Raw genomic sequence first — 10300 nt, 5'->3', positions numbered from 1 at the left:
ATATATAATCAATGAAAACAGAAGTCGTAAATTTAAGTTGTAATAAGTACTCCCAACCGCTAGTAGCCCTAGTCGGCTGTCACGTCACTTGACGTACCGCAGAAGAGATGGAGAAGTTTGTGGAGGTAAATATAAACATAACATCTTGTGAACCTAAAGAGACTCGATCCTGATACAACACAACCTCAAACTGCGTGTTCAGGTCGCTGCACTTTGTTTAGTTTGTTGTTAACGTGCAAACTGTGTCATTACTCACAAGAGAAACGACTTTAAAGAGAAACGATTTAAATTAAAGCTAAATGTGGCTGTGATGGACGGTGCCGCTTGTTTCCGGTGCAGGACAGGGTGAAAGTGCAGCTGGGGACAAAGTGTGTGGACGCTTCAGTGTGTGTCCCCGCCTCGGAGACACGTGTCCACACCGCTGTGATCCTCACGCATGGAGCCGGTGGAGACATGAACGTCCCTCAGCTCGTGTCTCTGTCTCGCGCCCTGGCTTCAAGTGGCGTCATCTGCCTGCGCTTCACCTGCAGAGCTCTGAACCTGAGCTACAGGGTGAAGGTGTACCACGCTGTGTGGGTGAGGGCCTCCATCCATTCAACACTGTTGACATCCTCACCCGGTGGTTCTGTGTGAATCTGCATGACAAGATGTGGTTTCCTCTCACAGGACTATTTGAAATCACTGCAGAGGTTTAACATCAGGCACATATTCGTTGGAGGTGAGTGCTACACAGGGTTTCACACAGTCTGTGCGTAAGGCAAGTTTAAATTAATCAGTTCACTAGGATGGTTATCAGTCCCCCTTTAAAACCACATTTGAATTCACTGATCATATTCATAATAATTATATCTTTGTTTATAAAGCTCCTCAAAAAAAGTTGCAGAGTGCTTCACAAATAAAAGACACTAGTTCATAAAAACATCTGAACAATCATAAAAGAATACAAATATTAAAATCTAAGCATGACCACCCATTGCAATGGTAATCAAGGTATTCCAGCTTTGATTTAAGTTACTGACTCACCAATATTCATGAATTTTCCCCTGAGAAATCAACAAAATAAAAGTCTGCATCCCAAACACTGTTTGGGATGCATTCGCTGTGAAACGTGTGTGTGTCCACCGTCCACAGGCAGGTCAATGGGGAGTCGTGCCGCTGCAGCTTTAGCCCGGCAGCTGAGTGAGGGAACAGAGGGAGCAGTGCAGGGGGTCATCTGCCTGTCTTTCCCTCTGCACCCCCCAGGACAGACCCACGCCCACCGCCAGCGGAGTGAGGATCTCAGGGCGCTGCCGGAACACGTGCCAGTGCTGTTTGTGTCGGGCACCAGGGACAACATGTGTGATAAGGTGAGTTTGCCCCCATTGTTTTAAATGGACACTATATGGACAAAAGTATTGGGACACACCTCTTAATCATCGATTGCATGTGTTTCATTCAGTTCCATTGTCATTGGTTGGTCTTGGCCCCTTAGTTCCAGTGAAGGAAAAATCATAACGCCTCAGCTTACCAAGACATTTTGGATAATTCTACGGAGATGTGTCTTCTTGTGCAATGTCAGTGTCTGACCTGACCACTGCACTTCTGGATGAATGTGTATATTCTCAGAAGAGTGGAAGCTGTTATAGCTGCAATACAGGACCAACACCATATAAATGCCTATGGCTTTGAATGGCATGTCATTATATCCTCTGTAGGTGTAGTGTGTAGGTTTCCCAATGTCTTTGTATATGTAGTGTAAATATTTGATGTAAAAGTTGCAGATCTCATTCATTGGTGTGCAGTGGAAAGTCCTGTAAGAATTTGCATGAGTTGCATTCTAAGAAATGCTGTATTCTGATTATTCCACAGTTTTAGCTTGTGCATGTATTTTCTTTCCTGTGACATGTGCCACAATCATGATTTTGCTTTCTCTCTTTGCTCAGGTGCTTTTTGACAGGATGGTGACAGAGTTAAAGGCTCCAACTGAGGTTTACTTGGTAAAAGGAGGCACCCATGGGCTGACAGTGAAGGGCAGGTCAGAGGAGAGTGTGATGGATGAAGTCAACCTACAAGTTATTACCTGGATAAGTAAACAGGAAGCACAGATTAGTTAATGTCATCTTTGTTTAGTTGTGTTTCATGAATAAAGTATTTTTGTCACAGAACAGTCGCTTGAGTCTTATTTTTTCAGACACCTTGTACAATTTAATGGAGATGTTAGTTAAATTCTCCAAAACCATATTTCTTACCTAACAAAACAACTTTTTAACATTCAGCCCCTGTAACTGGACATTTGCATCCGACCTCATTTATATACAGAATAGATCATGTTTAATGTTCATGTTTAAATGTCTAATGAAGGGACACATCAGCAGGTTACATTACATAACATTTAATTTAGCTGACGCTTTTATCCAAAGCAACTTCCAGTCCAGAAGCTTGAACAGAAGTTATTTAAAGTTCATTCAGATATGGTTTCAATGAAGAACTGAGCAATAAAACATTAACTTCCATTTATATTAATTTAATAAAGTGTAAACATACACATTTATGTATTTTTGTATGCATTGTGGAAGCACAGTGAGGAGATGTAACACATGAGTGATCAACCTCAAATCTAAAACATGCTTTGTTGTTTATTACATGTTTGTATCTGAGACATTCATCCTGATAAACATCAATACTGACGCATATTCATATTTTATGTGTTGTTGTGGTTTAACATATTAACCCTTTAGTGATGAATGAGTCTCATCCTGAACTTAATGTGAATGGTTTCAGACGTATGTTGTGCCAGCTCACCTCTTGGACATCAACTTCTGGGGGATAGTCCCCAGCACCAGCACCTCTACCAATACCTCTACCAGCACCTCTACGCCCTCTGCTGGGGACATTAGGGAAGACATCCTGGGAGCCTGCAGAGTCAGGAAGTCTCCATCCCTGTCCTGTGTTGCCATGACAGCCAGTCGAATCTCAAATTGTTAGAACTAGAGTGGGTTAGACATGTCTCAAGATTTATTTTAGTATATTACAGAAAATAACAGTTCAACATCGGCTAAGTTATTATTAAAGGTCCAGATACAAGATTGAATTAATTAAAACCAATACTACAACTACTACTACTACTACTAATACTGCTACAACTACTACTAATAGCAGTAAAGCAATTATATTCATAGTAGCAACAGGATCAGATTATTTCAGTCTAAATTATTCTATCAAAATTGAGTTCTTCATTTCTCAGACAACAATTGATGGATCCTGATGAAAAAAATCTGACCTGTTTAGAAGACTGAGATTTATGACTGAAGTTTAGTTTAGTTTAGTTTAGTTTAGTTTAGTTTAGTTTAATTTAGTTTAGTTTACCTCAGTTTACTGTATTTGTTGCTCCAGTTTCCGTGCGCTGTGTCTTTAACGTGGCCTCTGACGTCACAGTGCAGTGGACTTCGATTGGCTGGCTCTCTTCCGGGTGTGTGTTCCTCCTGCAGAGCAGCATGGCAGCTGAACCGTGGAACAGAGTAAACATCTCTTTCCCTGGAGCTGTTTCTAGCGTCCGGGTACCTTTCAGCTCAGCTACAGGTACCAGACAATCTGTCCTATAAAGATATGATAAATATCTCACTTTGGTGCGTCATGTCGCTTCCAGGCCATGTGAACTGGGCTGTGCTAGGCTGAGCTGTGCCAGTGGGTTGTGCTAGTGTGCACCTTCATATCCTCCCTCACGTGTACGTGTTGTTGATGTGTGTGTTTGTGTCGTCGCTGATTTGCAGGCACAAACGTTGCAGCTGTGTTGGGGGAAAACGCGAAGGTCCTCAAACTGCTCCGCAGTGAGATTCTTCAGACGGAGGTTCGAGTCCTCTACGAGCTGCTGTACATCCTCAACAACAGCTTCAGAGGAAACAAGACGCTCAAGGGTCTGAAGCAGGTGAGACCCTCCTCACGTGAGAAGGATGTGTGATCTGCTTCAGTGGCAGAGCTGGTTCAACAACTCACTGTGTCCATGTGTCACATCTTGTCCTCTCTGCCCCAGGTGGAACAATGTGTGAACCGGCTGAAGAACATGAAGCTGGACGTGGCGCTTGATGAACTGACTTGTCTGTGTCCCAACAGGATTCAAAGGTAGTAAACACTGGGTCAGTGTCACAGGTCGGTTGTGCCCTCTATCATGTTGTGTTTACTGAGTATTCATTGATTTTAATAAACAAACATAACAAAACACCCAACAACAACATTCTCGGTAAAAGAGACACTTATCACATACTCCTGAATGAAATTAATAATCTTGAAAAATAAATAATAAAATACAACTAGGAGTAAATGCTCAAAAAGCAACAAATTAAGTACACAAGTGGAAATATTTAAACAAAGATGGAAGAAGAAAGAGAATCTGAGATTATGAAGATTTTTTCTTCATTAAAACAAAATCACATCTATACAACATCTGTCATCCTTCTCTCACTTACTGCCATCTGGGTTTTTTGGGTAAAACAAACCAAGCAGTCAGAATAAATCAAACTTCAATCAGTTGTTGTAGAACCATTAAAGCAAAACTACGAGGTTGTGGTACTTTAAAACCAGCTAGAGACATCAGGCTGTGTGTGAAAAATTACATATTTAATTGGGGCTTTTATTTAATCAATATTAAATCACAATGAGGTACAAAAAATACTCTCCAGTCCAGTTAAATCAATATGGCTTGTTGCCGCAGTAATTACAAAGTAATTACGGGGTTGTTTTTGCGTGTGTGTGTTTTTAGAAATCTCAGCATCAAGACCGGTAACTGTGATGTTCCCAGTCAGCCCATGCTGGAGTGGCTCTCCCTCAAGGTGCTGGGAGCCGCCCAGCTGATGAGCTGCACGCTGGACCGCTGCTGCAGAGCCTTCTCGTATCCTTTCCAAAGTGCGGTACCGTTATAAAACATGTGGATGTTCATTCCCGATGAGACGTGTGATAGAAACCTCCCAAGATGTGGATCTGTTTGTTTGAATTGAGTGTTACCGCCCCTTCAATAAGTGATGTCCTTAACAGATTGGTTTCAGACTCTCACATCAGCACATGAAATGTGAGGAGTTCGTTATCTTGAATTTGGTGATAACCAGCTTGCTCAGTCGTCTGTGGTGAGTGTTTTTCCTCATTGTCACAGTGGCAGAATTAGAACGTGCTGCATCTGATATTTTATGATATGTCTTTGTTTATAACCCCCCCCCCCCCCGGTCTAAATCCACCCGTCTCTGTGCCTCCATCAGGGTGATATTCCGTGGCGTCCTGGCCAGCCTGTCCACTCTGTACCAGCAGCTCTTGGAGTTCCTCAGAGAAGTCGCCCAGGCTCAGCCCATGCCCTTCCTCACAGCCTTCTCCCTGCCCCCAGATGTGACTCAGCTCCTGAGTCCCTCTCACGCACTGATACTGATCAAAAGACCAAAGCCTGGTTCCCACGCCAAAGAACACAAGGAGATGCAGAAGAAGGAGAAGAGTTCTACTGCTAGAGTCAAGAAACGTGGACAGAAGGGGAGGGTTAGGGAAGATCTGGGTGTGGCCATTGAAAGAGGTGTGGAGCTTCATCTATGGATTTGTATATTGCACAAAGCACTTACTCAGGGCAGTAATGTGATAACTGTCTAAAAATATGTGTCCGTTTTATTCATTCATTCGAGTCAATTAGAAGTAGATAAAAAAAAAACAGATGTCCCACTGTTGAAAAATGTTCTTTTAATCCATCAGTTAATTACGTTGCATTACTCATTTTTATTATTGTCTTTATTTCCAAGGTCTAGTTCATGACACAGACATGAAGCCATTTCTGCAAGATTTCAGGAACTTTCAAGAGGTATGTGAGCAAATCAGATGCAGTGTTTATTTATTGACTTATTTTATTGTTAAGTGGAGTCAAATGATCTTCCAATGTACTGATCCTTTGACAAATCCTTTCCACAGACGCCTAACAAGACAGACGGGACACTGACATTCAAGAAACTAGTGGGAGAAGCGACTTCATTCACAGACATGGCGGCTTGTCTGGAAGAACAGATCACATGGTGTAAATCCCACCAGAGAAAAAAGGAAAAACGTCTTTTAACATTCCTGCGGTTGAAGTGCCACAAGATGACGTGCCTGGAGGCTGCCGGCTACAAGTAAGGGCAGCACCACACAATATGAAGTTGTTGAGGTAGAACTACTATGACGAGGTTGGAATATAAAATATATCTGTCTCCTGATGCTCAGTGTCGAGAGGAAGTTGCCGAGCTTCAGACGGGAAGCTCTCTTGGCTTCATCTCTTCAGGGTTCAGCGCCGAGGACCTTCCGCCTCTCTGCCTCCCTGAAGATGAATCCTCGCCGGAGAGCGCGTTTTCATTACCTCAGGAGACAATTAAGGTTTTCAACAATCAAGACTGGTGTAAAAAAGAAACTCCTGAGGATGGAAAGGAGGAGGAGGAGCAGAACGTGTGAGTTAACAGCATCTGGACCCACAGAGGAAGAAGAAAGTAGCAGGACCACACATAAGGAGACGCCTCAGACTGTTCACTGTGAAGGCCAAGATGACATTGATGATATTTTTGCCTCTGTAGGTTTGTAATACTTTGAAACAAACTCAGTGCGAGCAGCTGAGCTATGGACTCTGAATGATCACAACAGGGATGTGACTTGAAGTGAACCTCAGTCAGTAAAACAGATTTTAACTGGTGATATTTTCAAAGCAGGAAAAGTTTAAGAGATATAACAGTGGAGATCAACAGTTATTTTTGATACCAGAATACAGGAGTTTGTGCCTTAGATGTAATAAAACCTTTTTATTATTGATCCTGTGTCTGTGAGTTTAATGTTGACAGGGATTAGTTGAACTCTTCAAGGAAATCATTATTCATGGTAAGTTTAAATATGCATTTTGGATCACATTAGGACACAAAAACCTCCCATATTCAAGAAGAAATGTGATTTTGTGTAGGATGTCAATACAGAAAATTAATGTTGTAATCTTTTTAATCCATTTTCACTAAAATACAGAATATCTCCATAAGGTGTGTATTTACATTTAGCTGAATAATGATACAAGTGACATTGGTGTGGGAGAAAGATTAAAACCTGTACAACATTTCAAAGTTTTTATTCATAACCATTAGTTTCTAGTGAGGAGGGACTTCCTGTAATAACTGATAGCAACATATCAACTCAAGATGAATGTTGAAAATATAAACTATTACAGTTAGATGACTGTACACACTGGCTGAAAAGACTAAAACAGTGTAAACAGATATCTACAGTCAATGGTGTTTGACTCAAGCAAATATGTTATTCAGGTTTACGTAGTGCACATACTGCCCACCTGTGGTCAGACTACAATAAAGCAGGCTTAATGAAACATGGATGTGTTTACTATGATTCTTTGAGAATATTACTGAAGAGACTAAAATGGTCGAGTGTAAATGAAATGATTGCTGCTGTAGGACTCAACACTTTTAATTTCATGTGACTAAATTAAATCCTCTTGGTTTCATCAAATACTAGAAACAATTCATGGAATGGTTCAACAGCAAAACCACAGTGATGCTTGTTGAACATAATGGTATTATATTTGGTTGTGGGTTCAAGGACACAAAATCAGCTTAGGAAACTGAGCATCTTCATGGGGCTCCAGCCTATATACAGTCTACGGCTCCAGCTGGATTTCTATCTCTGCTTGGTGGAGATGATATAAACAACTCAATCAGTGATTATTCTCCAACAATATTGATTGACTCGCTCAACCTTATTACCTGTAATGCTCCTGGCTGAGGCAGCTGGACACAGCAGAGGTGTCAGTCTTCTTGAGAATCTGTGAGTGTCGATATGAACGGAGAGCACACTGGCATGAGTTGAGAAAATCGATATCACACAAAATGTCTGTTCAAAATGCAGATATGTGCTGGTGCACTGATTATGACAGAATGGAATGGTTGCTTAATTTGATTGCACATGAGTTTCTAAATGTTGGAAAATAACCCAAGAATGGCTTTTTCATTCAGTGTTGTTATTGATGCTGCTAATCTGGTTTGTTTCTTCTCCTCTTCTACTTTGTCCTTTTCTAAATAATGCCTGTTTTCGGCTGCATGGGCACATAATGTGATTAATTTAAAAATGACTCAGTATGGCATGAACTGCAGCAATTCTGAGATATATCGATATAATGCAAACTGTGATATTAAATTTGTTGCCAGCGAGCAGTCATCAGATGTCAAATGTTGACATAAAGTCGCAATCTGACAATAATCAGTCTTCTAACTCCGAAAAACTCAAACTAACATAATTGGTGGCTTTGGTAATTTGGTCTGAAATGGATCCGTCATGATTTTGGTCTTTTCCAGCTCTACATCATTATCTGGCTGCGGCAGCTGAGAGCTATCTAACAGGATGTAATTGTAAACAGATGCTTCCACACACTCGGGCTTAGTGCTGGAATAGCACATATATTTATTAGGATGGTACTCCGGGGATTATGCAGATGCATCAGTGAGGGCCTGTGGGCACAATATGACCTAAAAGAAGAGTAAGAATACGCAGGTCTGCAACCTCAATACGATGTGCTTCAGTTTATTGTCCTGCCTTCTTAATAGCAGCAGGGGAATGGAGCATTAACATTTCAATTTGTATGTTTTGTATGGAGCGGGACTGAACAGTAATACTCTGAGGTGTATACCATCACTACACCGTTACCACCACAGCGACAGGAAAATGCCTGCATTGTCTCCATCGTTCAATGCTTTCACTTATACAATTCAATTTATTTTGTTGAATTAATGTTAATTCAACTTCATCAATTCAGTTGTCAATTTAATTATCTCAGAGGATTTTGAATTGGTTTATTTATGATCAATTAGTATATTTAATGTATTCATGTTCGTACAATTAAATTTATTCTGCTTTTGAATCAACTCAATTAAATTTAGTTAATTCAAATCCTAATATATTTGACTAAATTTAATGACTTTGATTCATTCATTATTCATGTTTAAATTTGGATTATTCTAAGGAATAAAGGCCACAAATAGAATGAGGGCAAACAAGTGTAGAATGAGTGAAGAGTCAAAATCCTTATTAAGGCCTGAGCGGAAACACTGAATATAAACAGTGCATCTAATGCAAGCACAGATCCCTGTACATTAAACTTGTTAATTATATCAAGAAATAGGCTATATGTTATATATCATGTTCACACATAGCAGATTTTAGCTTCCAAATCAGGTCGTGAAACAGGTTAAAATCTTCTAATGAAATTATTTCTGACATAGGTCCTGCTTCTCCTTTTATATATACTGTATATCTATGCAATGTATTGTATCCAAGTCAATATAACAACAATTATTTTACTCACGTGTTTGTTAAAGATGATGTTCTTCTTATGTCCAAGAACAAATGTGAGAGAAACCCTCCAGAGCATTGAAAAAGCCAGTGCACAAACTGCCCCTCATCAGTCCCTTACACTAGAGAACAGAGACCTGACACATAGAGTGTATTTATATGTATAATGGCTCCATTCCCCTGCTGCATTAGAAAGAAGATAAAGTAACCAGAAACATGCCAGATGTGCAGACCTTTATACTCTTTTTCACATTAGAGGCCATGTGGGCTCACGTGTGTTTATGGAATCTGTTGGGAGAGCAGAGCCCAGTGACACGTTTTTACTCAACTCTACAAATACGACCCCAAACAGCCCCCAGTTGTACCATTAGCATCCAACCATTTATTTTCAATGCTAACGCATTTTCCTTCGGGGTCACAGTGTGTTCTTTTATAGTTTGCAATAAAACATAGCATGGCCTGTACTGTCAGACACAGTGGATTACATAAACTTTACACCAAGCTCCATTTAAATATCAACATGGGTCTCAATCTAGGCCAGAGCACTATCTTTAACACTTTCTTTGGCTTTTCACTGTCGGGTAAATAAAAACTGACTCTGAACCTTTCTTATTCTTGATATATTCTATATAGGAAGGATTTTAAGAGAAAATTAAACTATGGCACTCAATTAATTAATCATGGTGTACTTCTACAAGATCATCCACATGTCTATGCAGATAATATAAGATATTATGCTGTGAAAGCTTATATTGTCATAGTTTGCTGTTATGTGCTTGCTGTTAAAAATAAACAAGCATTTATTACATGCTCATTGGCTGTGACTTGCAATAGGCAGGCGAACCCAGGTGTCAGCAGTCAGGACAGGAAAGTGCCCACAATTTTATTATCATTTAAACTGTCATCGAAAGACTCTTAAAGCTTAAGTGCTAGTGTTCAGCCAAAGATGAAGGTTCATTGTTTTATATAATTTTATCGTCAAAAGGAC

The 10300-nt window shown here is 40.3% G+C and overlaps 1 protein-coding gene across 1 annotated transcript; it reads left to right on the top strand.

Moving 5' to 3' along the window:
- The first annotated feature begins 339 nt into the window (after nucleotides 1-339).
- On the top strand, nucleotides 340-6777 carry LOC133966959 (nucleolus and neural progenitor protein-like). Its single transcript, XM_062402085.1, has 13 exons — nucleotides 340-576; nucleotides 667-718; nucleotides 1132-1346; nucleotides 1923-2003; nucleotides 3468-3558; nucleotides 3750-3904; nucleotides 4010-4098; nucleotides 4736-4864; nucleotides 5019-5096; nucleotides 5226-5527; nucleotides 5748-5806; nucleotides 5914-6110; nucleotides 6202-6777. Exons 1-13 carry the CDS (start codon nucleotides 454-456, stop codon nucleotides 6551-6553), a joined length of 1923 nt encoding a protein of 640 aa, XP_062258069.1. The 5' UTR covers nucleotides 340-453; the 3' UTR covers nucleotides 6554-6777.
- Nucleotides 6778-10300: the final 3523 nt, after the last annotated feature.

Source organism: Platichthys flesus, chromosome 13 (genome assembly GCF_949316205.1).
Source record: "Platichthys flesus chromosome 13, fPlaFle2.1, whole genome shotgun sequence".
In the NCBI taxonomy this organism is placed as follows: Eukaryota; Metazoa; Chordata; class Actinopteri; order Pleuronectiformes; family Pleuronectidae; genus Platichthys; species Platichthys flesus.
This window is presented reverse-complemented; position numbering and strand designations above follow the sequence as displayed.

Coding starts and splice junctions, on each gene's coding strand:
- LOC133966959 (XM_062402085.1), top strand. CDS start 454: ATGAACGTCCCTCAGCTCGTGTCTCTGTCTCGCGCCCTGGCTTCAAGT. Junction 719..1,131: donor CAGGCACATATTCGTTGGAG/GTGAGTGCTACA, acceptor CACCGTCCACAG/GCAGGTCAATGGGGAGTCGT. Junction 6,111..6,201: donor CTGGAGGCTGCCGGCTACAA/GTAAGGGCAGCA, acceptor CCTGATGCTCAG/TGTCGAGAGGAAGTTGCCGA.